Source organism: Cololabis saira, chromosome 9, assembly GCF_033807715.1.
Source record: "Cololabis saira isolate AMF1-May2022 chromosome 9, fColSai1.1, whole genome shotgun sequence".
NCBI classification, from domain to species: Eukaryota; Metazoa; Chordata; class Actinopteri; order Beloniformes; family Belonidae; genus Cololabis; species Cololabis saira.
In genome coordinates, this window is record NC_084595.1 from 19,522,112 (window position 1) to 19,548,098 (window position 25,987).

General features: G+C 42.5%; 1 protein-coding gene across 1 annotated transcript in view; it reads left to right on the top strand.

The window, feature by feature from the left end:
* The window catches only part of LOC133451246 (uncharacterized), a 47,438-nt gene that overhangs the window by 5,247 nt on the left and 16,204 nt on the right, over window positions 1-25,987 (top strand). The window contains exon 2 of the mRNA XM_061730217.1: window positions 17,620-17,649. Coding sequence (XP_061586201.1) covers window positions 17,620-17,649 — 30 coding nt within the window. The remainder of the gene's footprint in view (window positions 1-17,619; window positions 17,650-25,987) is intronic.

Below are 25,987 nucleotides of genomic sequence, written 5' to 3' on the forward strand. Positions count from 1 at the left end.
TCTAGTTCTGCTGCTGGGTGACGTCACGTCCTCAATCCCAGTCGCTTCAGCGGGGAATCAGATCCAGAAGATGCAGCTGCAGGTTAGAGGCTGATGCCGTTAACGCAGAGCTCTAGGTTCACGTCAATTAAAAACAAAGTTACATAGAGAAAGGGACCGATGGCCGGCCACGCGGGGATCTTCTCTGGGGCTGGGAGAAGAAGAAGAACCATCTTTGGATACACTTTCCTACATAGACGTGGAAAAGAAAACCGAACGTGTCGTCGAAAAAGATGGGGAGAAATGCGGAAAAATAAATATGTTGTAAACTCAAATTAGAGCGTCTTCTGTATCTGGAATGAATGTATTCTTGAGTCTATAAGGTAACAATAATATAATAATAAGATAACCTTGTTTGAATTGTAAAATGGATTTGGCTAAATACAATCTTTGACTAAAACTAGACTGAAATGGTCCTGGACAATTCTGACTGAAATAAGACTAAAATGCTCAGACTTTCAGTCGACTGAAACTTGACACGACTAAAAGGAGTATGAACATGACTAAATCTAATAAAAACTAAAATGATAGCTTGACCCTGAGACTAGACTAAAACTAAAATTGAAACAACACTAGTGGTCAGTGACGGGCCCGGATGCTGTTTCAGTAGAACCAGACAGGTTCACTTTTGCCTCTCAATGGTCTCAGTTTGTGGTCTTAGAGGCCTTTTGTGGGGTCCTGCAATCGGTTCGCTGCATCAGCATCTGCAGACACGTCACTATCATGATGCATAAAACCCGGTCCCTGGACCACCTCCTGGCAGATCGCTGCTGGACTCCTTGAGCCACGTCTCGTTAATTGGCTCATTATTGTGGCGCCGCAGGGAGCCAGCAGGAGGGCAAATCCGTGAATGTGTCACTGTGCTGAGTTGTGGTGAAGTGTACACATCATGAGGTGCTGAAGTATGGGCCTTGACCCATCATTGGGAACTCTCGAGTGGGACGGCCTTCTTTGTCCACCAGGAGGTTGGCTCACTGGTACACTTTTATTTACCAGGCCATGCTTGGACTGCTGCCCTCTTACATTCGTAACTTGATCACACGGAGAAGTGTTAATTCTTATGATTTGCGTTCAAGCAATAATCTGTTGCCCGCTCTGAGCTGGGAAGGGGGACTTTTGTCTCTTCTGCCCCTTCTGCAAGGAACCAGTTGCACAAGTGATTTGAAACTATGGGAACTTATCTCTTTGAATTACTTTAAATCCAGGCTGAGAGCACGTGAGACAGCCTCCTTAACCTGTAACTGTTTGATCTAATTTATATGTGATTTAACTTTTTTGAAACTAACTTGTTGCTGCCTCTTGGCCAGGACTCCCTTGAAAAAGAGGTTTTTAATCTCAACAGGGACATTCCTGGTTAAATAAAGGTTACATTTACAAAAAAGGAAAAAGAAAGTGGAGTCCTGTTGTTTAGTGTATTTCAAGGTTGTTCCTTATTTTTATGGGATTGACTGCAACTGAATGATGTCAGTGATGGAAGGGGGAGCAGCTTGGCGAGTGGATCCTCCACCGCGGGTAATACTCCATCCTGCTCTTCCACTAAATGTTTGAGTTGTTGCGGGATCGGACCATCCCTCCCTCTCACCAGGTTCCTGCGGTTACCCCAGCAACGTACCGTCCGTACCGATCTACCAATGCTTCCCAAGTCCAGGTTCAGGCCATCGCCCACCTCGACTACTGCAACACTGTCCTGGCTGCTCGTCCAGCTTGTGCTCCGAAACCGCTGCAGATGGCCCAGAAGGTCGGACAGGGTCTCGGTTGACGGGGTGACGCTGGTCCAGACGGCCCTGACGGACTGATCCATACGCTGGTGGAAGCAGCTGATGACTGCTATCAGAGCAGGAACATCCCTCCTCTCCTCATCCGTCTCCTAAGATGACTAACAGAACCTAACACATCTCCTGACACGACTAACGACTCATCGTTTGTCCTCTGCTGCTCTCGCCTTTTTGCTTTTTATACGTCTCCACGTGAAGCTTAACAGATTACTTGATATTCCTGGATATTTTCTTTTCTCTTTTCTTTTACACCAAAAATATCACTCCATCCATCCATCCATCCATCCCCACTTTTTCCTACTGACAGTCATGGGGGTGTGCTCTAGGCAGGGTTATGCCCTTCAAAAGTGGATGGATATTATTACAGGAGATCCCCACATCCACCACAGCATCTGTACCGTGTCTTTTGGCGCATGATAAAACATATATAAAGCCAAACAAAAGTCTGTTGAGTCGAACTTTATTCAACTCATTCACAATAACTCAGAATTAGGGATGCAAATTATCGATTATTTCATTAATTGATAGTTGATAACCTTATCGATCGATCATCGATTAGTTGATAAGCGGCGTTTTTCCCCCATCTGAGATACAAACATAATTTTTTTTGCTTATATAAAATACAAAGGACATTTTAATGTATTCCTTAATCAAATATTTATTTGATACAAAAGTAACAAAAAGACATTTTTGTACCACAAGGAATATAATATAAAGTGCACTTCAAGGCTATTAGTAGTAGCAGCAGCCATAATAGTGTCATTTGTGTCAAGCAAATTTTAAGTTCTAGTTACGTTTTAAGTTAGAGTTTTGGCAGTGTTCAAAATAAAATTATGAGACCTGCTGTATTGGAGCACATTTTCTTTTAGTTAAAACTGTAGCGGGGACAGATGTTTAGAGAAACCTATGTATGTACCGGGTGAAGGCTGATTTATGGTTCCGCGTTACAACAACGCAGAGCTACGCCGTAGGCTACGGCGGCGGCTCTGCGTCGATTTAAGGCGGAACCTTCAGGCTTTTGGGGAACATATCGGAGAACAACCAGAAGAATATAGAGTGGATTAAAAATAAAAGTTAAGCACTGAGCTACATGTGTCTCCCGTCTGGGCCATTGCAGACTCATTGCCTGAGCATGATATTACTAAAACCAAACATATCCGCCGTCTCTTTCTTACTTTATGTGCGCGGCGCAGCGAGTTGTGTCGCATTAAATGTGGTCCGGGCGTAATACCAGCTGGTGAAATTAAACGAAAAAAATAAATAAATAAATAGATTAATTGTAATCGTTCATTTTAATTGGGTAATTTCATAACGGCAATTAATCGAAAATCGATTAATTATTAACATCCCTACTCAGAATATTGTTCAGTTGTAATTAAAACAGAAAAATAAACTAAAATTTTAAATCATTCATCCTCCATGAAACCATAAATAAGAAGTGGAGGAGTTAAGCGTCGTACTACATCCTGTTCTCTGATTGGTTCATCGTTGCCAGCAATAGCGGACATCTGAAGTTAGTGTGAGGTTGGAACAACGTTGTATTCTAACATTTGATTATAACTGGATTATGGTATAGATTTAAAAATTGAGTTTTTAGCGTTCCTAACGTTGGCTTGATGTCTAATTACAGTAAGGTAACATTGACCAGATGCTGGATGATGGGTGCTTGCCAGCGCTATATAATTAGTTATCTAACGTCAACCAAGGACCGACTTTAATGTGTCAGCTGAACGGTCCGACCATCAATCAAGTGGAGCAGCTTCGTTGCTACCAAAGTCCCTAAAACATGTTGACAGATGTTTGAGTGCAGTGTTCCACATAAAACTGGTCCGAGGTCAGTAAGCACAACAACATTCATACAAAAGGCGCCTCGGATTATAGAGGCTACAGACGCTTTTTGAGAAAAAATAAGGATTTTAAGTGCGCCTTATAGTGCGGAAAATATGGTACTTACAAGGGTGCAAAGGGTACAATAACCCAGTCACAATTGGCAATGTTTACGGCCCAAATACTGACGACCCATCCTTTTTCAATCACTTTTCTACCATCTCTATTAAAGGGGACCTATTATGAAAAACACGTTTTTTCTTGCTTTAACATATATAAAGTGGTCTCCCCTCAGCCTGCCAACTCAGAGAAGGAGGAAAGCAACCAAATTCTGCAGTGTCTGTACAGCCGCCCGGATGAGCCGTCCAGTGTGATGTGGATCTACGAGCCGTTCAGATTCTGCTCCCGTCTTTACGTAACGAGGGGAGCGATTTACAGAGGTTGGCCTCCGATGCGTGAAACCACGCCCACAACTAACTCCGCCGGCCGGAGCTTCCGCCATTTTTTTGTAGCGGTTTATCACGTCATTCAGGCAGCCAATCAGCACAGAGCCTCATTATCATAGCCTCCCCGCCCACTCAGAATCCCACATAGATAATGAGGTTAGAGAATGGGATGCTAATGACATTGTTCAGAGGCTGAATTTCTAATTTATTTAGCAAAAAAAATCAAAAGCTTGTTTTTTAAGACATTTCAAATTCAAGGTCTGTTTAAAATAGGTATTAGATGCCATAATAGGTCCCTTCTAACTCTAATGGACCAATCATAATCGGAGGCGACTACAACACAGGGATTCAACCCAGCAATAGATAGAAGTAACACCTTAATAAAACGCACCTGGCATTCTACAGAAACAATAAAACAGTTCATGAGTGATATTGGTCTTTGTGATAGTTGGCGTTTGCAACATCCCTCCACAAGACACTATTCATTTTTTTCACTGGTTCATAAATCATCTTCACACATTGACTTCTTCCTCACCAGCCATTCAATCATATTAAATATCTCGGATTCAATAATCTACCCCATTTTAATCAGTGACCACGCCCCTGTAACATTCACATGGAATACAATCTGTCCGCATAAACCAAATACCAGCTGGCGCTTTAACACATCCCTCCTCAATAATCCAGAATTTGACGGCCTAATTAAAAAAGAGCGGGCATCCTTCCTTGAAATAAAGGATTCCCCAGAGTCATCTCCGTATATTATTTGGGAAAAAGTAAAGTGGTTTTAAGAGGTATTATCATTTCATTCTCCACCTACAAAAAAGGGCAGAACAACAACATGAAGCTGAATTGGAACAAAAAATCAAACAACTCGAAGACATTAATGCAAATAACCCAACAGATATAACACAGAGAGAACTATGGAAGTATAAATTAGAATGGAATGAAATAATAAATAAGAAAAATCTATTCCTAATATACAGACTCAGACAAGAACAATATCACCACAATAATAAATCTGGAAAATATTTGGCTAATTTAATCAAACAGAATAAGGAAAAAACAACCATCTCCACCAATAGGGACTCAGCAGGGAAGCCAACGCAATCACTAGAACAGATAAATCAAATCTTCAGAGATTTTTATGCAAAATTATACTTACCAGAAACAGATGCAACCCAAGATGATATAGAATCCTTTATCAACAATATTAACTTACCACAGCTTTCTTCTGACCAAATCACTACACTTGAATTACCTATAACAGAACAATAACTATCCCATCCCCACAAATGTGTGCCCAATAACAAATCACCAGGACCTGACGGCTTCCCTGCTGAGTTCTACAAACACTTTGGCCCATTCTGTCACCACTCTTCAACAGACTCAACAAATAAAGCAGAACTCAAACCTGCCAAAAAACATGAATACAGCTACAATATCATTGCTTCTTAAATCTAATAAAGACCCATCACTTCCATCAAGCTACCGCCCAATCTCCTCATAAACGTTGACAGCTAAATCATAGCTAAAACACTTGCCAGCAGAATAGAAAAATGTATTTCATCCACAATTCACCCAGATCAAACAGGTTTCATTAAAGGTAGACACTCATCTAATAATACACGTAGACTTTTCAACATAACTTCTCATCACAAAAGCAAATACGAACTATCGTTACCACATTTGACACAGAAAAAGCTTTTAACAGGGTTAATTGATCATTTCTCATTTCCACAATGCAAAAATTTGGCTTTGGGGAATCATTTATTAATTGGGTCAAAATCTAATACACAGCACCTTCAGTAACAGTAATCACAAATGGACACCACCTTTCACACTGCACAGAGGGACTAGGCAAGGATGCCCACTCTCTCCTTTCTTATTCACCATCTTCATTGAACCTCTAGCCACAGCTATTCGCCAGCACAATAACATTTAAGGAATTCAATCACCAAATACCCACCATAAAATTAGTCTTTATGCCGATGATATCTTGCTCTTTTTAGAAAACCCCCACTCATCCCTAACCCTAACCCATAATAGACTCATTTTCTAAAATCTCTAACTACTCCATAAACTGGCATAAATCCTTCCATTGCACAGAAACAGCTGGGATGTGGCAGCGCCATACTCCACCTATTCCACTATGTACCAGTCACATTACATATTTAGGTATTAATATTTCCTCCAGGCTGTCAGAGTTGCTCAATCTCAACTACACCCCACTTCTCAAAACTATAACTGACGATTTTCTACGCTGGATGAACCACCCACTATCCATATTAGGCCGAATTGCAACAATATGTACTAACTGCACCATAAAACAACCAGACACTTACATGCACGCCATTTGGACTGCACCCCTGTTCAGCAATTTTGGTCTGAGGTCACAAAGTCACCGTCAAATTTCTTGGGCCGCCACATCCCCTTAATTCCATCCCTCTGCTTATTTGGCGACACATCAACAATAAATCTGAGAAATTCAAACAATAAATTAATCCTTGTAGCCCTAACTATTGCCAAGAAAACTATCCTCATGAACTGGAAATACAAGAAAAAAATAAACATAGCACAATGGGAAAACTTACTCAGATCACATCTCCATGGATTATCACACCCAACACTCTCTATCTGGTCGCCACTCATCAACTTTCTACACACCTGATTTGTCATCTGTCTTCAGTTTTATTTATTTATTCATTTTGAATTTCCATTTCTGTTTTGCCAGTCCTGCGCTTTCCATTGATGTTCTATCTGAATTTTTTACCTATTTTTTAAAACTTTTTTATTAGAACCAAACAAATCAATTAACACACACACAAACACACACACATTACATTCAATAAAGAAAAACAATACCGATTCGATACTGATACATTGTACAAAACAAATACACCTAATGTGCCTGGTAAATCTAAAAAAAAATTGGTATATTTTAGATACCGGTAGTTTGAGAATACAAGACATCAGAGTAACTTATTTAGCTACTTATTTTCTGTTTCAAATCTTTTTTATTATTTTTCACAATGAATATAAAAGTAACAATGATACATTGAGAATGTATGTCACAACCGTAACAAAAACAAAAATCCCCCCCACTGAGGGTTGTGCTGGTGCAGGTTCAAAATTGTGTTATCTTACAAAACATATCGAAGAGAGAAAAGAAAAGGAGATCTTGGAATCTTGAGGTAGTACAGGGACCCCACCAACCCACCCCCGACCCCCCACCCAAATCTTTAAAGATGTTAAGTAAAAGGCACACAAAAAGAGGAAAATAAAGTTGGCAGGCGTATTAATATCTAAACCTTGAGCTTCTCAAACATCAAGGGTCCACCGTGTTCACTCTCTCACGGTATAATCTTTGTTGTATGAGAATTATGGAAATAAGTTAAAAAGGGTTGCCAGGTCTTATTAAATTTACCCTCTGAGCCTCTAATTGAAAATCTTATCTTCTCTAGAGTAAGACAGTGCATAATGTCTCGGAGCCACTGGGTGTGTGTGGGCGAGGCCGTCCCCTTCCATTTCAGCAAAAGGGCCTGCCTGGCCAGAAGCAAGGAGAAAGAGATCATATGACGCTCAGTAGAAGTCATCCGGGGATCGTCATCGCTACAAGGACCGAACAAAGCAGTCATAGGATTTGGAACTAGTTCACGCTTCCGAATTTTCGAGAGAGTGTGGAAAACTTAATCGAGGGCACAGCCAGTACATATGAAAAAGAGTTGTGTCGTCAAATTTGCATTTATCAAAGGTGGGGGTGATGTCCGGGTACATGCTGGCTATTTTGGACTTTAACATATGGGCTCTATGAACCACTTTGAATTGTATTAGGCAGTGTCTTGAACATAGTGACAATTTATGGATTGATCCCGGGAACGAGTCCCAGCGGTCAGCAGCTATTGGATGCTCTAAGTCCTGCTCCCACGCAACCCTGGTCCTGTCCAGTGGCAAATACGGTATCATGGCGATATTATGGCACAATGTTGAGAGGGCGCCCTTCGCTACAGGATTAAATGAGAGAAAAGTGTCAATTGGGTTGGGGCTAGGTTTGTTGGGGAAACCTGGTAGAGTGTGATGGATGAAATCCCTGACCTGTAAGTAACGGAAAAATTGTGTTTTGGGCACATTGAATTTCTTTGAGAGTTCCTCAAAGGAGGAAAAATCTTTGAATAGGTCTGAGAATGAAGTGATGCTTTCCTATGCCAGTCTATAAAGGAAGTATCATACTGAGAAGGAGTAAAGAAATGGTTGGAGGCAATAGGACTGAGAATGGAAAATTCTGCATACCCAAATGTTCTCCTAAATTGAGTCCACACCCTGAGAGTGGAACGTATGACAGGGTTTTGTATTTGTTGGGGTATTGGATGATTGAGTGGGGCACCGAGTAGTGCAGAAAGTGACAAGTTTTGGACAGAGTTAAGCTCCACAGTTGTCCATTCCGGGCCATCAGATCCAAGGTTGTATCGGTGCCAGAAAGCGAGGGAGCGGATGTTTGCTGCCCAGTAGTAGTAGCGCATATTTGGGATTCCCATACCTCTGTCTTTTTTTGATTGCTGAAGTACCGTTTTGTTTATTCTGGGTCTCTTGTTCTGCCATATGTATGTGGATATAGTCGAGTCTAGTGAAACAAAAAAGGATTTAGGAACCAATACGGGCAAACATTGAAATAAGTATGTAAACTTTGGTAATATGTTCATTTTTATAGAGTTTATACGGCCAGTCAGGGTCAGTGCAATGGGTGACCACTGTTGTATAGACGTTCAAACCTGATTTTGCAGAGGTATGAAGTTTTCTTTGAAAAGGTGTTCAAATTTATGGGTGATATCTATTCCTAGATAAGTGAGCTGTTGTCTCTCAATTGTAAATGGAGCTACTTATTTTAAAGTCAGAACTATACTGAGGTAGCGGCCTCATTCACAATGCAGCCCAGCTGTTACAACAACAGAAACACCAGTGTTTCGAAAAACGTGTTTCCATCACTAAAAAAGATCCTAAGTAAAATAATAAAACCATTAAAATAAATAAGAGAATAATAAACAAAAATAGGAACTACTATAAAAATGAAAATGAAAAAAAGTAGTTCCTGCCAGCAGCGTGTCATTTAGACCAAATCTGAATAGTTTAGTTACTTTCCACCGTATTCCTGTTAATGACATACATTACCACAAATTATTGAAGTATCAAAAGTATCGATATTTTCATCTGAGAATCGATTTTAGAGCCTATAGATCTGGTATCAGAATTATCAATATTTCAGTATTGATCCACACATCACTGGACAGTAGCAAACGCTGACTGACTGAGAGCTGCATTCACACGGGCTTAAAATCCTACCGTGACCTCAGTGTTTGCTGAAACAGGGAAGCTCGTTTTTACTTTACAAATCACAGACACGGCCCCCAGATCATACCAGACCAGGACCGGAGTCCAACGTTACCTTGGGTGGGTTTTGCTGATTAGGGGGAGATGGGAGACCATGAGAGCCAAACGACACTTCCTAAAAATGATCATATGTTCTTTCAAATAAAACCGAAACCGACGTTTTAATGTAGCAAACTGTGTAGTCCTGCTAAAATATCTGCACACGCCTCCTGACATGTCTGTGACCAGCTGAAACTGGTGTTCTGCTCGTGGACGCTTGGATCCGGACGAGTTACACGGACCTCAAACCCAGCAGAGTTGGAGGATGTTGACCAGCAATCAGCGCGTCTGTTAATTTCCCCCTGCGAGGTCTGCGGCCGCTGTCATGTAATGGAAGTGAAAGGGCGTTAATTTCACGGCCGCCAGGTTTCTGACGTGTACACTTTCAGACCCACTGTGAGCTGAAGGACCAGCGCTAAAAATAGAGGCAGCGTCTGGCCGCTTGTAATGACACTGCTCTCATCTGCTGCCGCCTGCTTGTTGAGCACATCAGGGCTGATGTTCCTGCCCAGCTGATTTCATTATTAGGAGATTAGGTTAATGTTGGGATGAATGATATCTCACCATGCTCTCCTTTTATCTTCGTGCAGAACTTTCTGGTGGATAAAAGCGAAGGAAATTGTTGTGTATCTGTCAGTACTTCTCAAGTATGAGCTTCAGGATAATGATGACCTCACAGGTGATGGTTTTACAAGCAGCTTAAATCTTTTCATGATATTATTATTATTAGTGGAATTAGACCAGCCTTGGTCTTTCTGCTTAGTCATTTGAGGTGCTCTATGGAGCATCCATGGGCTGCACTCGGGGTTTGGACAATAATAATAGTAATAATGATGATAATTCCTGTACCACATGATGATCCGGTGAAGTGGCCACACCTATATATAAAACCACGCCCCCTCATTTGAATGTAAGAACATTAAATAAAAGAGCCAGGAAATAAGTGTGGGATTACAAAATAAAAGTCTCACTAATCAATAATATACCATAATAAAATAAAAGTCTCATGAAATAAATGAAAAGGTCGTCATTAACAAAAATAAAGATTTTATGAATTATCTTTTATTTATTTCATTGTGATATTTATATATTTCATAGACTATATATGAATTCAAGTATTTATGTATTTACTATCCAGATCGTTTTCGATTCCTGCCAAGCGGCGCTTTGTGTTTTATTATAGGACTTTTACTGGAGCTGCTGTCTCATCCTCCTGCATCCGGGCCCTCGACGACGCCGAGTAGTCACAGCAAAGTATAATCAGAGCTTTCCGGATTTTGTTGTCGCACTTTAGTTGAATAAATTGTTCAGCCCTGCTTAAAGCCTAGTTTACGCTCCCATACGTTTACAAATCTGTTGTTTCTGTGTCTACTCCACGTATTAACGTGGGTCATTTGTGCTGGTCTGGTTGCTAGGCGATGCATCCACCAGGGGCAGTGACGAGTCAGTTATTGATATCGATATATCGATATATTTTATTTACACTGGTTCTTTCGTGGAAAAAGGTAAAGCGCCGGTGCGAACGGACCACAGAGGGAGTCGACGTAGAAACAGAAAGTTATTTTCTTCAGTTTTACCCACAAATGCGTGAAACTGACGTCAAACGCGATCATCCATCCTACAGGATGTCTGTCGTTTTTCTTCTTTGTTTTTTTCTCTTGCTTAGTTTAAGCAACTAAATACTTTTGGCATTGTTCTATTTGTTTGTTTTTTTTTCCCTGTTTTTGTGAGGACGACATGTAAGAAGAAGAAACTGACCGGATACTGGCAGAAGGCTCGGTCTGTTGACCATAAAAGCTCCTTCAGGCTCTCTGACTGCATCAATATTCATTTTGAATACCGACATCTAGATGTGAATATCGAGCCCCAAAAACAGAAGTAGGAGACTTGATCAATGATCCCAAACCAGTCCAGGAAGAGTGCTGGTTGAATCACTGAAATGTTGGATTTGTGGCTTCAGAGGCTTTAAAATATCATTAAATCTCAGCTGAGAATCTGTTTCCTCCTATGATGTTCAAAGCCACACTTTCACCGTTAAGCGATCAAACCGGAGCCGGCTATGAAACCTGCCAGGAGAGCGAACCTGGCCTTGCTCTGGTGGAGACAAGACTGCCGTCTGAGTGCAATGAAAATGATTGGTTATCATTTTGCTTTGTTGTAGACGGGTGTCATTATTTCTTCGGGCAGCAGTCACGGCCGTGTTCATCTTTTGTGGGTCACGTTTCATGTGGAAGTTTGTGGCCCTGTTTTTGTTTGTTGAGCTGTCCTTCCCTTTAAATAATAGCTACAATGGAAGAACTACTTCTTTTTTTTGGTTGTAAATTTGATTTAATTTCAGCGTCTTTACAAATGAGGAAGTCTTTACTGTAAAGTGAATGTAATTCCAGAGACAATCTCACTAAAACACAGTGATTTTGATGTGAAAGCTGGAGTTGTGGGCCAGCTGTTGCTGTCGGAGTCGCTGCAGATGTGAGTGTGACGTCATTCTCCAGCAGTTCAGCTCTCCAGCGGCAGGTTTAATCCCGTCCAGGACTCGTGACGTGAGCCTCGGCCTGGTGTGTTTTGTTTTTTTTCCTCAAATGGCCACGGTGGCTTCTCCTGAAATCTTCCGTCTCAACGAGCTTGCAGGTTAAAGGTTTAGCAGCTAGTGGTTCTGTAAGATGATAAGAAAAACAAATGTTTCAGCCTTTGAGCCATCTTCTTTTGTAAAGCCATCCCCGGAACAATGCAGCAGGGGCTGGTAGATTTCAGTCCCGCTTAGGGCATTAGAGAGATTATCCCGCCAGCCAGCACGCACCATTTCATACCATCACTGCAGCGGCCACGTGTCTGATATCTGACCTGCTTTACTAGCGCAGGGATGCTGACCTCCACAACCGTGCACATGGGACCTCTGCATCACTTCCAGCTGCAAGAAAACAGCTGGATATTGATTATCCTCTGACAGTTTCATAAGGTACTGTGGCTGTTTGCTACGGTACCATCTTGTTCCTTCCAGATATTGATCCTTATACTTGGTTATCAGTTATCGGTTGACAGTGAACACCACTGCAGGGTTTCAAATCAGGATCCTTCTGCATTGTAACCATTTAAATGACACTTTTAAAGTGTCCTTGTCTTTTGGATTTATTACATTAAGAGCTGAAGCATCGTTCACAGCTTTTCCGCGTTAAAATCGAAACTTTGCTCTTTATTTCCCTGCTGTCATAGGAAGTGTTACATTGATGGCTTTCTCTGTTCATCATCTACTAGACTTGGTTCGATATTAATACCAATAGTGTTGGAAGTACGAACAGATAAGTGTGGTTCCTGTCTTGGCCGTGGAGCGGTGGACCAGCGGGGAAGTCTGGGCTGCCCCTATGAACCGACCCCGGATGAACGCAGACAGACGCATGGATGCTCGTTATGCAAGGCTGCAGTTTCCAGGGGTGGCTTGAATGTTGCCAAATATATTAAAGGAGACTAAAGTCAGAGGGGAAGAGGCATGAAATGCAGCAGCAACTCTGGAGCTTTGAAGGAAAATTCCCCAAAGAAATGAAGAGACGGAGTTATGAATAAAATAAAAAAGTACATTCAGTTGGACAACTCATCTCTGAAAATGTTTCATATATATATATATATATATATATATATATATATATATATATATATATATATACTACAAGCTAAAAGAAGTGTATGTAGTCAGCTTCACGATGGACATTTGGACTCTTTTCTTTTTTTTCATTGCAAAAACACATCTTTGAGAGTTAAAAAAAAAGCCTTTGTTTCAAGAAAAGTAGTTTTACTTGTTGTCTAGTGGCTAGATTATTTTACTATTTTTAAGAATTATTTTATTCTTATTCTATCTTTTATATTTTGCCCAATATAAGAGATTTTGATTAGATGAATGAATTATCAGGCCTGTTTCGACAGGGGCTGTCTTTGCAGTGTACATTTTTGTGGCTCCACTTTAAGTTTAACTGCCGGATGTTTTTTTTGTAATAGATACTCTTTATGTGATACCAATTAAAATAAATGGTGTTTAATCTGTTAATAACAAATAGATGAAATGTAAAGAAGTGTGAGATTGGGTGACGGCTGTGACACGTTGGTGTTTGGAAGATGTTTTCGGGGTGACATCTGGCAGCAGTCAGATGTGAAATGACACCCTCACAGTTTATTATTTTATATGGATTGGATGTATTTCAAAGCTATTTCCAGATGAAAAGCTTTGAGAAGCAGCCTTCTTTCCTATCTTTTCATCATTTGCTGTGGCTTGGGGCGATGAAGCCTCAGACTAAACACCTCACACTTCTCTGCAGTTTGTCCTGAAGGTGCACGTTGAGGTGGGATAAGTGAACTTGTGCTTCGTTTGCGTTGAAATCAAAAACAAAATCAGTTGTCTTTGTGCTGCTGTGGTAAACTCCCTGAGGGGCTTAGAAATAAACTCAACAGAAATTAAAGCTAGACTGCGACCAGATCAGTGATGCAGCTTATGGTCCAGTTCCGGCGTCTACTTGACCAAGAACAGCTAATTGCCACCGTGGGATCAGTCATACAAATCGCACAGCACTTAGTAGCAGATGCCAAGTAAAATGTCAGTTTTCAGTCGGCCTGGAGATCAGCCTGTAAAAATAAATTCAAATAAACAAATCACAGAATGCGGTTTCCCTCCAGTCAGACATTAGGTCGCAGTGCAACACCTGTATTTACTTATAGAAGTGAACATTTAGCCTGTGGTCATTTAAACTATTTCAAACGTATGATGTCTGACAGTTTTTAATGGTGAAAAAAGAGTTCAGAATAGAAGCTAAAGATGAAACATAGGAAGTTTTAACTTGACCAGAGCGAGCGCAGATGGTGGCCACTAGAGTGGTGCCGTTCCTCAACACTGCAACCACCCTGTAACCCTTAGCTAAATTGTGTGTCAAATTGCAATTTATTGGGAGAAAGTTGGAGAAACAATACTGAGAGCATGTTGCTAGAAATCCTGCTCATGGAAGAACATCCCATGTCAGATTTGAAGGGACTCAGACTGCAATCAAAGTCAAGTCCGGTTTTCTAGCTGTATAAAAGAGGCAAACCTATTTTCGATGTACAGGTCAGAAATTGCACCTGTTCCATTTCTTGCCCAGACATCAAAAGCTTTGTCCATCATTGATGGGACAAACATATGATTTTTTTGTCAATGGTGCAACATGTGAAAGGTCAGTGAGATTAAAGGTCCTTCTAAATTGGTTCCAGATTTTTATTGAATGGATAACAACTGAGTTAGAGGTGAAGGCTGTGATGGGCTGAGGCCCACCTACTCAGAGATGTCCAGTCTCACACACACTCTCCGGCCTCCGTAGGTGGAATAATGTTCTTCTTGACGTAAGTCATAGCTTTGTCCGGATCAGTAAACCCCACGTCCTCTCCTCTGTACGTAACCCGAAGTCGAGCTGGGAACAGTATCCCGTACCGGTGTCCCTGACGGTCGCGGAGCAGTTTCCTCACCTCTGGCTTCCTCGGCCCCAGGCTCCGATGTGAGCGGTAAATCAGAGTCTCTTTATCCAACTGTAGCACCCAGTTAGCAGCTTTGAAACAGAGGTTGTGGTGCTGGAGTCGGGTGTTTCGGGTACGCCGAGGATTCTTATGTTACATCTCTTCATCCTTCCTTCCATATCCTCACACTTCTTTTTCACACCTGCCATTTCTGCCTTCATCTCACTCATCGTGTTTTGTAGATTAGCCACTTCATCCGACCATACTGGTAGCCCCCCCTCCACCTCTCTGATGCCAACTTTCACCTGGTCAGGTCTTGGACTTCAGCGCTGCAGGGTTATTTATTATCTCCGCTTTCACCTCCTTCAGCTCATTCTTCAGAAAGTTAAAGTCATCAGCGAGGGGATTTCTCTGCTCTGAATTTATCACCGCTGAAATGTCCGCTTTCAATGAATGAAGGATTTCTGACTTCCAGCCGGCAATATCCATCTCTCCTGACGCTGGTGGGGGCGGGGTCCTTTCACCTGGCATGAGATTGGATACACTTTACATGTTTCTCTTAAAATGGAAGCTATACAGGAATTGCAACCGAGGTAAACCACTTGGGGCCCCTGAGCAAGGCCCTTAACCCTTACTGCTCCCCGGGCGCAGTGCCATTGCATAGCAGACCACTGCTCCTAGTTTGACTAGAAATGGGTTAAATGCATTAAATGCAGAGACAAAAATTTCCCCATTGTGGGATTACTAAGGGAAAAATTATTATTAATATTATAAAATATATATTTCTGCAGAAATAAATGCTAATGAGAACATGAATGATTATTTATGGCGGTAAGTGGGTGCAGCAGCACTTGGAGGCTCTTTCGCAGTGTCAGACAGTTCACACATGCACGTCCAGAAGCCAGTTGGCCCTCGACCAAAGAGGTCACCAGGTTTCCCATGAGCCTCTAGCCGAGTTGGCGCGAGTGACAAAGGAGCCAAGTTGTGTTGACAGCCTGAGACAAGTGACCTGATACCAGTCTCGCCCGGCATATCCGTGTCGGCCCCGCTTATTGGTGGCTGAAGGACAGTATTGATCTCCCTTTGTGAGAATATGCATTTAAACAAGATTTGAACTAACTAGATTACCCTTAAAAAGGCCATAAACATTTGTACTGCTGCGTAGTCATGGCACATGTCCAAGGAGGTTAATTGGATTGTAGATCAGTGTGAGGAACTTTCTGAAGCCCAACAGGTGCCGGCATTTCAGGAGGCTGTGTTCTGCAGTCGGACACATTTTGTGTGCATGAAACCGATCTGTTGATGGTTTTTCATGTTTGCATGCTTTTTTATGTGCAACTGCAAACAAATGTGACAGCAGTTGAGACATAATAAATTATATAGTAATAAAGTTAATACAGTATTTGTTATAACTGAAATGGATTAACTTGAGACATCGTATTGTAACACTTTATATCATATTGTAACATATGATACCGTATTGTTATAGATGATATCGTATTGTAACATCGTATTGTTTAGTGTATTCTGCTGTACAGAGATAAATTATTATAATCTCGGTGATAGTGAGTGAGTGATATGAGTGCTAAATAAAAGCCCTTTAATGATAAACCAAAACCCCAACGGGGCAGGATTAGCAACAAAACAAAATTCAAACAAACAGCCAGCTGACGGACACAAAAACTGAAACTTGGCTGGTGACACCAGAAATCTCCCTTCTAGCCCCCGTGACCTCATCACAGCTGGGTCTCGGTGGAGGTCTGGGCAAAGGAACACATTATGGAGGAACTCACGTCCTGGTTGGCATTAGTTTAGCAACCCTTAAATACAAGACGTTAGGTCCAGTTCCTGACCCGTGGGCCGAGTCTGAACCAACGTAACACTCGCCGGTGAAAGAACTGATCTAAGCGTTAAAAATGGTCCAGATCAGGTCAGAATGTGTCACTTTTATTGGTTTCACATCGTTCTCACAGCAGAGGATTTCAAGTGTCAGACTACTGGCACAAAGGCTTCGTTCCACCAGCTCCAGCAGCGTAGTAATCTCGTTAGCTACACCTGCACTCAGGCGGTCAAACACAGGTGATGACTTGAAGCTATTGATTGTTGCTAACGTGTTACTAAATAAGTAAAAGTCAAAATGCAGCAGAACCACAGTTACAGCTTTAAAAGGTCAACGATAACAAAATAATTTGCTAACATTGCTGTTACTCACTCCTTTAGTTAATACAGTCCGATCTCAGGATGATCTACATCTGCACATATGTCAGAGTTTGTCTGTGCTCGTGTTTGACGAGGAGGTGTACAGTACATATCAGACTTGTTTCATTGTTTCTTTCCTTGTTATTTTCGGTAGAGTAAATGTTTATACTCAGTCTGCTAACACAAAAGACCGCTTGTGCAGGTTTGCTTTTCAGAAACGGGCTTAACATAGATCATTATCAGAATTAACGTGAAGTAAGAATTGTTTATTGAAATCTTTTCTCATTGGACTGCTTCAGAAAACTTTGGTGTAGACGCTTTTTGTTTGGTTTGTAGGTATAAATGAATTACAGTGATTAGAAATCCACGACATCCCCAGAAATGAGAGAAAAGTATATTATCTTGATAAAACTAATACTTGTCTTCTCTTCCTTTTCTTTCAGTAAAGAAAGCCAAACTCCATGGGCCTCCAGGTAAGAACTCTAACATTAATTATCTGCTGTTTAACAGTTTCTCATTTACAATGACAACCTGGATCTGGCTCGGTTGCACCCATGTTGCCCCTGCTGGAGTCCACAGGAGGGTTGGACGCTAGTGTTGTTTTTTGTCAGCCTGTTTCAATTTTAGTTTTAGTCTAGTCTTTGGGTCAAGCTATCATTTTAGTTTTTATTAGTTTTAGTCACGTTCTACTCCTTTTAGTCGTGTCAAGTTGAGCATTTTAGTCTTATTTTAGTCAGAATTGTCCAGGACCATTTTAGTCAAAGATTGTATTTACCCAAACCCATTTTACAATTCAAACAAGGTTATCTTATTATTATATCATTGTTACTTTATAGACGACACATTGGGTTTTCTTTTCCACGTCTATGTAGGAAAGTGTATCCATACATATATATGCCTTAGGTTTTTACCGGCATGGTATCAACCATTAATATGTGTGCAGACAAGGTTTAAAAAAAAAAAAAAGAAAAAGGAAAGTGTATCCAAAGAAGGTCTCTTCTTCTTCTCCCAGCCCCAGAGAAGATCCCTGCGTGGCCGGCCATCGGTCCCTTTCTCTATGTAACTTTGTTTTTAATTGACCTGAACCTAGAGCTCTGTGTTAACGGCATCAGCCTCTAACCTGCAGCTGCATCTTCTGGATCTGATTCCCTGCGGGCCGCTACTGGGATTGAGGACGTGATGTCACCCAGCAGCAGAACTAAACCAGAAGAAACTACTTAAAACATGAATATTAAGGATCTTAGAACATTGTGTCTCGTCTCGTTTTGGTCAACGAAAATGAAGACACATTTTTATTTTGTAATCTACATTTTAGTCTTGTTTTTATTCCTCTACGATATTGCATTATATATTTAATTATCGTTATCGTCACATGACCTGCATTTTCGTTGCGTCTTGTTTTCCTCAGGTGATAAAGGTTCGTTGACGACCATATTTAGTCAAAAGTAAAGTTGCTTTCATCAATGAAAATTATGAGAGTGAAGATACTGACTCCCACAGATATCTCTGCTCTTCTGGAGGTGGACACCACCAGAACCGTAAACTGAAACAAGCAGCAGCGACTGAACCCTGAACCTCACAGGGGTCGCACAACCTCTCACAACCAGAACCAATATTCTGGTTCTGGTTGTGACGCTTCTGACAGTCTTCATGTCTAACCCAAAGACATTCAACTGTTGCACTTCATCAAAGTATTAGGGAGACACACCTCTGTGAGTTCTCTGCTTCCCAAATCTGATCCAGAAAAGCTGGGTTTTGACACAAAGCTCAGTGGACTCGGACCTGTGGAACAAAGTCCTTCAGAAGGTCCTACTTTTAGACGTGTTTTCACGGCCCTGCACTCAGGGGCTCAGTATCTCCGAACACCGGACCGTGACGACCTGGTTCAGGGGAAACGAGTGGCTGATAAGGTCTGACTCTACTTCTTCTTCTGGTCAGTTACTTGCTATCCGCTGACCCGTTGCGGTGGACCACAGAAAGTAAAGAGGAAAAAATACTTTTCATGCCGTCAGTTTTCAGAGACGAGGCTTCTGCAGACCCACACTTCTTTCTTTACTTTTTTTTTTTTTAACATCTCTACTGGCTGCAGCTGTTTGTGCCTCCATCTTCTCTGCAAGCAATAATGAGGAGAAAAGCTGGAGGAGGATAGGAGAAAAATCAATAGATCATCACAGACAAAGGGCCACCTGCTAGCCTGAAATGACAATGTGTCATCCTGGCATAAAGGAAGAGATGGAGACAAATCCCTCCTACTGTTTGAAAGACGGAGACAAACTCCAGACGCGATGGGACGATTTATCACCGCCGCCTCCGGCCTCCCAGGGATGATCGGATTTTAAAAGCGGAAGGAAGAGGTCTGAATGGCCCTTCCCAGAGTCCATAAAACAGGACCAGAGCGTCTTCATTCGTTTATTCAAAAGTGGCCTCCTTCTTAATGATTAAATCAAGCTATATGTTTGAATTATAAATTAAATGGTCTTGTTTTACCGGAACATCAAAGTAAACTCTGCTGTCAACAGACTTTTCTCGCAACTTGAAACCAATAAATAGATTAAAGGTGAAGTTTAAAACGCAAAGCAGGCGTACTTGACATAGTTTATCCTTTAACCAAGTTATATTTTTTAAATTATTAGCATGCATCAAAGGCAGCATTTATGTTCCAGTTAACGTTTTGGTATTTTTTTGGTTTTGGTATCTAAAATCTTTAAACCAATGCACCATGAAATCCTTGAAATACTTAAACAATGGAACCTTTAAACTTTAAATTAACTCTTTTTTTTAATGTCTTCAATTTAACTTTGGGCCTCCCCTGGCTGGGGGGTGCGCGGGCGGGCGCGGCGGGGTGGAGTCATTCTCAGGTGTCTATGGCCCAATCCCAATTCAACTTCATACGCCCTTCTTTTCTCCACTCGCCCTTCTTTTCTACCCTAACCCCTAAAAAAGAAGGGGGAGATTTTAGGGCACTTGAGATCTAGGGCACTTGGCCCAGGTGCCTGTCCCATTTCTCCTACTCCCCCTCGTTTTCATCCCTACCCTGATCAGGAAGCTGAGAGCCAAAAGCTGTTTTAATTTCAGCTGTAGCGCTGTTAATATGGCACTTTATTCAGTTTTAATATTTTTTCAGGCATAAAGGTAACCTTAAGATCCGCAACCTGGGCTCAGTTTATCCAAATAACGCCTGTTAAGAAATTTGACCCGATGTTTTCGGAGATGAGACGAGCCGCGGCCCCGGGGAGCAGCCTCAGCTCACAGCCCGAGAAGAGACGTGTGCGCCGGGTCAAGCTGCTCCGTCGTCCCGGGAGAGAAACTCTCTCCCGGGACGCAGCTCTGTTGAGAATTATGCTGGCTGAAATAAATCATTTAGGAAGATGTTGGTTTAATAGATGAAATCTAACAGTTGTAGCTACGCCTGTTAAGAAATTTGCTCCGAAATTTAGAGATTTCTGTCTGCCGGCTCCGGAGTTTGGGTCCGCGTTAAATCGACGCAGAGCCTACGGCGTAGGGTACGGCGTAGGGTACGGCGTACGGCGCGCGTCGCCGCGTACATCGACGCAGCCCTTACGGCGTAGGTTACGTAACCTACGCCGTAGGCTCTTCGTTGGTGTAACGCGGAAACATAAATCCCTTTATTCTGGCGTGATCTTCCGCAACTTTATCTGAAAGTGTGTAAATTACCCAGATAACAGCTGGATTACTTTGTGGTTTCTGAAGACTATTATATCAGAAACATCCAAAACAAATCTGACGAGTCACAGGATTATTTCTTTCTATTTCTCTGAGACGAGTCTGCCTGTTTCCTTCGGTCGGCGAGTCAAATCGACGCAGAGCCTACGGCAAAAGCATTCTGGGAAATTTTCATACCCCCTCGCTCGCCAAGTGAGCATCTGAAATCCCTCGATCCGTAGGGGCTATTCTCAGCCCCTAGCCCTCGTTATGCCCCCTCCCCCTTGGTGAAAAGAGGAATTGGGACACCACTACCTTCACGGGAACGCGCAAAAGCTAGGGTTAGTGAAGAAAACGAGGGCGAGGGGTTCAATTGGGACGCAGCCTAAGTCTTATGTCGTTAGTATGAATGGAGGGATGTTGGGCCATTTCCCCCTCCGCCTGGGGGCTCAGGGGGCGCCGGGGGCGCTCATGGAGGTGCGGTGGGGCCCCCGTCGACCTGGATGGCCGGCGGGGGAGCGTGGACGTCTTCCAGGCCCTGCCTCCTGGCTTCGGCCTCCGTTCCCCCTCCTGCCCCCCCCTGGGGGGTGAGGGCCTTGCTGGCGGTGGGTCTCCTCCCGCCCTCTTCTCCCCTCTGTGGGGTTGCTGGTGGCCTGGGTTCCGGGTTCTTCCTTGTCGGCCTCTGGTCTCGCGGGTGGCGGGGTTGCACATACATATACACACACACACACACACACACACACACACACACACGCACACACACACACACACACACACACACACACACACACACACACACATACATCGGCTCGTTCACCTGCATGCTTGCTCTGTAGTTTTTGGGGTTAGTTAATCGCGGTAGCTTAGTTAAAAAAAAAAAAAAAAGAAGAATTAGCTTCCACTGGTGTTGAAGGCAACAAACGGGTTTCTCAGAGTTGAAATTGCCCGAGGTCGATACCCCAGTGGGGTGTTTTTATTTTCTGCATATCCGTCCTCTCACTGACGGACATGGAAGACACGCTAGAAAGTTCCAGTTTTCTCTAAAACTTGACCTAAAAACAACACACCTATTTTCCTCTGGGCTGTGGCGTCCAGCGATGTGGGTGAAGGAAAGAATACCCAGGATGCCACTCTATCATGTGACATGATTATCGGTTTCAGGTCAGGCACAGGATCTCGTCCCACTCTAATGCCCCAGTTTTTAAAATGTGCTCTGATTTATCTTTAATAGTAAGAGGCAGTAGATATATCGCCAGGGGGAACGGAGTGACGTCCCAGAGCCCCTCTGAAACCCCACTGGTGAAGAGAGACGCTGCATGGTATATATGTCACGTTGTCAGTCTAGAGGATTTATCCTAATTTAAGTGGGAGGCGCTGATGTCAGGTTGGTCCGGAGCAGTAAATAGCTGCACGACCTACGCGACTTACTCTACCTACATTCGAAACGTAGGTGGGACCGAAGGAATGAGGTTGCCAAGACTGAAATGAGTTTCCTTTGCCGGGGGTTGAAAGGGTGGGAACGTGGTTGGGGTGCCTCCTCGGGAGGTGTTCCGGGTATTTTTCCAACCAGGAAGAAACCCCAAGCCAGACTCAGAAGTGTATATCTGTTTAAGCTGACCTGGGAACGCCTCAGTATGTCCCTGGAAGAGTGGGAGGAGGTGGCTGGGGGGGAATGGACTGAACTTCTCTGCTTAGACGGTGGATGGATGGATGGATGGATGGATGGATGGATAAATATATAAATGGTGGCTAGTTGGATGGATGCATGGATGAATGGATGGATGGCTGGCTGGCTGGATGGATGGATGAATAAATAAATGGATTGATAGTTGGAGGGATAAATTGATGGATGATAAATGGATGGATGGATGGATTGTTGGATAGTTGGATGAATGGCTGGATGGATGATGGATGGATGGATGGATGGATGGATGGATGGATAGTTGGTTGGATGAATGGATAGTTGAATGGATAGAAGGATGGATGGTTGGAGGGATGGATGGATGGATAGCTGGATGAATGGATGGATGGTTGGATAGTTGGTTGGATGGACAGCTTTGATCTTATTCAGCTATGAAGGAAGTCGGCAGCAGTTAATCACCTGATGAATCCCAAAGTTATTTCACACTGTGGCAGGGTGGAGGAGCAGCCACTCAGCCTCTCCACCCTGCCTGCCTTCATAAAGAGCAGCTGCTGGGAGAAGGTTCTGCTGGTGCACGTGTGGCGGTGTGATTGAATAAAGGAGTTCCTGCACTAAACCCTGTGTCCTCTGTCCTGTCGGTCGGCCCCAGTGGTAACGAGCTTGCTACACTGGCACAAAAATAGAGACATATTTTTTCATCAACAAAACAAATTAAAAAAAAATTCAAATAACAAAATAACATATTTGAACCATTTTTCAGACAATAAAATAACAATAACAATAAAATGTAATGTAATGTATAAAAATGTAAAATATGCTTTGTTAATGAGAGAATATGTTTCTCTATTTTTTTATTTTTGTGAGGGGGGATATATATTGTTTTTCGGCACTACCTTGTTCTCTATAGCTGATATAACATGAATTACTCCTATGTGGGATCAATAAAGTTCTTATTTTTGCCGTCTGAGAAAATTAAATATATTATATTTGGTGCCTAACTGTTTCCCAAGTATATTAGTGCGTGTGTGAATGAATAAATGAGATGTAAAATGTAAATTTCTTTGTAGAAAGGCGCTTTATGAAAATAAGTCAATTTACTTGTATTAGGTTGCAGCGCAGTCTTGCCACATCCAATATGGCGGCGACGTCAGTAGGCGATGCAATGTGCTGATTGGCTCTCCAGAAACGCTTTGAAACCCGTGCCTAAGATTGCTGATTGGCTCTTAGTTTTGGCACGTCAAAACACTGCCATAACTCGTAGTTGTAAAAAAAGTTTGTAGCTTTTGAAAAAAAGTTTGCAGCTTCTGTAAAAAAGTTTGTAGCTTTGTAAAAAGTTTGTATCTTTTGTAAAAAAGTTTGTAGCTTTGTATCTACAAGTACAAATATTTTTTGCAAGTACAAATATTTTTTGCACACGCACAAAATATTTCTATAAATACAAATATTTTTTTCACACGCACAAAATATTTCTACAGGTACAAATATTTTTTGCACACGCACAAAATATTTCTACAAGTACGTTTATTTACAGATACAAAATACTTATGGCATTAATTTGAGCCCATAAACTCCTGGCATGTGAAACGACACACTGCTCCTGTTTCCTCTTCGTAGTGGATCCAGGGAAACGGCAACCTGGTGTAAATATATGCTGGACTTGATAGTCTTTTCTTGGTGCTCCATCGTCCGTTTTCGTCTTGCAAACCCGGGTCAATGAGAAGAGTGTGCCACGTGGCCGGTCCAGCGGCCACTTGGAACTGCTGTGGTCACAAACGCGGCGGTGTCCCCTTCGGCAGGGTTCGGTTTCGGTCGTTGTCTCAAATGCTTTGATTGTTGCTTTTTAAATTGTGTGCCAATTGCTCTTAAATAAATGAATAAACAATCACCCACCATTCAAAAGTTTGCACACCCCCTTAACTGGGCCTGTAGGCCGTTACAGTCTTGACTTTTTTTTCATTGATCAATCGATGTCCAATCACCAGCTGCAGCAAGCGATTCTGATCACAAATTAAATGACAGTTAAAAACAAATAATTAAAGAAGACTTATATAATAAACGTCCGACGGGCATGACGTGCTGCTTCAATGTTGCCCATAAAGTTGGAATAATGGTATTTATTCTTTAATCATGTCATGAGAAGAGGTAAGTATTATGGGGATTATTGATATGTCCTCCTCTTCGGCTGAAACATCTCTCCCCGAACTTCTCCGCCGCCGTCTACAGCCCCTCCCACCTCCCACCTCCCCCGACGCCCGTAATGGGGTATTCATTACTGTAGACACCCCGGTAAATGTCATCTCGCCCAGCCGCACTGCACACGTCCGCGTGTAACTGAATATAACTTATTTATTTCCATAAGTCATCTCCACTTAATTATAAATGATGCCGGCTGCTCCCCAAGAGGGTCCTGCTGCATGCTGGGAAATGTTCTCCCCATCACTGGCGGTTACAGTCGAGGTGTTTGTGAGTTCGGAGGAGCATCACTCAGACGTCGCCTCTGACAACCCTGCGACACGTCACGGTTTTGTTATTAGTTTTGCTCTGTTGTGGCGTTTTCGCTCTGACATCCCGCCAGTCGACACCCCGCCAGTCACCTGCTCCTCCTAATCACAGACTTGGCAAAACGCTTTAAGTGAATGATGGATTATCTCAGATTAACCCTCTCGGGTTGTTCTGTGGTGCACAAACCTCCTCAGGTACCAGCAGAAAGCTGCTGGAGACGCCTGAGAGCCTCATATCAGACTTTATAAGTCAGCGAGGAAGTGTTATTTACTTTTCCATAGATGTACCTACAAAGATCTCTTCATATGAACTGGTTCACTGGGACTGCAACTATTTTTGAAAGTGACAAAATGTGACAGAGACAGATTTATAGGTTGATTTCCATGTTTCTATGTTTGAGGTTAAGATTTAAAGGCAGGGTGAGTGAGTTTTAGCTCCTCCCTCCCCCTCCTGCTACTGCTCCCCGAGCAAAGACATGCCCCTCATTTCCAAACTGACACCGACCCCCTCCTTCTGTTGGTGATGGGCCGGAGTAGGTCCCCCTCTGCCCCCCTCTTGCAGTCTAGACCAGTGATTCTCAACCGGGGGTCCGCGGACCCCTAGTGGTCCGTTGTGTTATTGCATGGGGTCCCTGGGTCTGTGATAGTAATATATGTATTTTTTAAAAAGATCCTCTGACATTTATAGAAATAGATTATTATTTTACTCGAATGAGTAAAATAATATCCCTCCATCAAGAGTTGATGGAGGGATAGTTGGTTGGATGGGTGGATGGATGGATGGAGGAATGGATGGATAGTTGGGTGTATGGATGGATAGATGGATAGTTGGTTGGATGGAGGGATGGATGGATGGATAGTTGGTTGGATGGAGGGATGGATGGATAGACCCGTTGATCACAAATTTGCAGTGGGGTCCAGGACTCCAAAAAGGTTGAGAATCATTGGTCTAGACCAGTGGTTCTCAAATGGGGGTACGTGAAGGCACTACAGGGGGTACGTGAG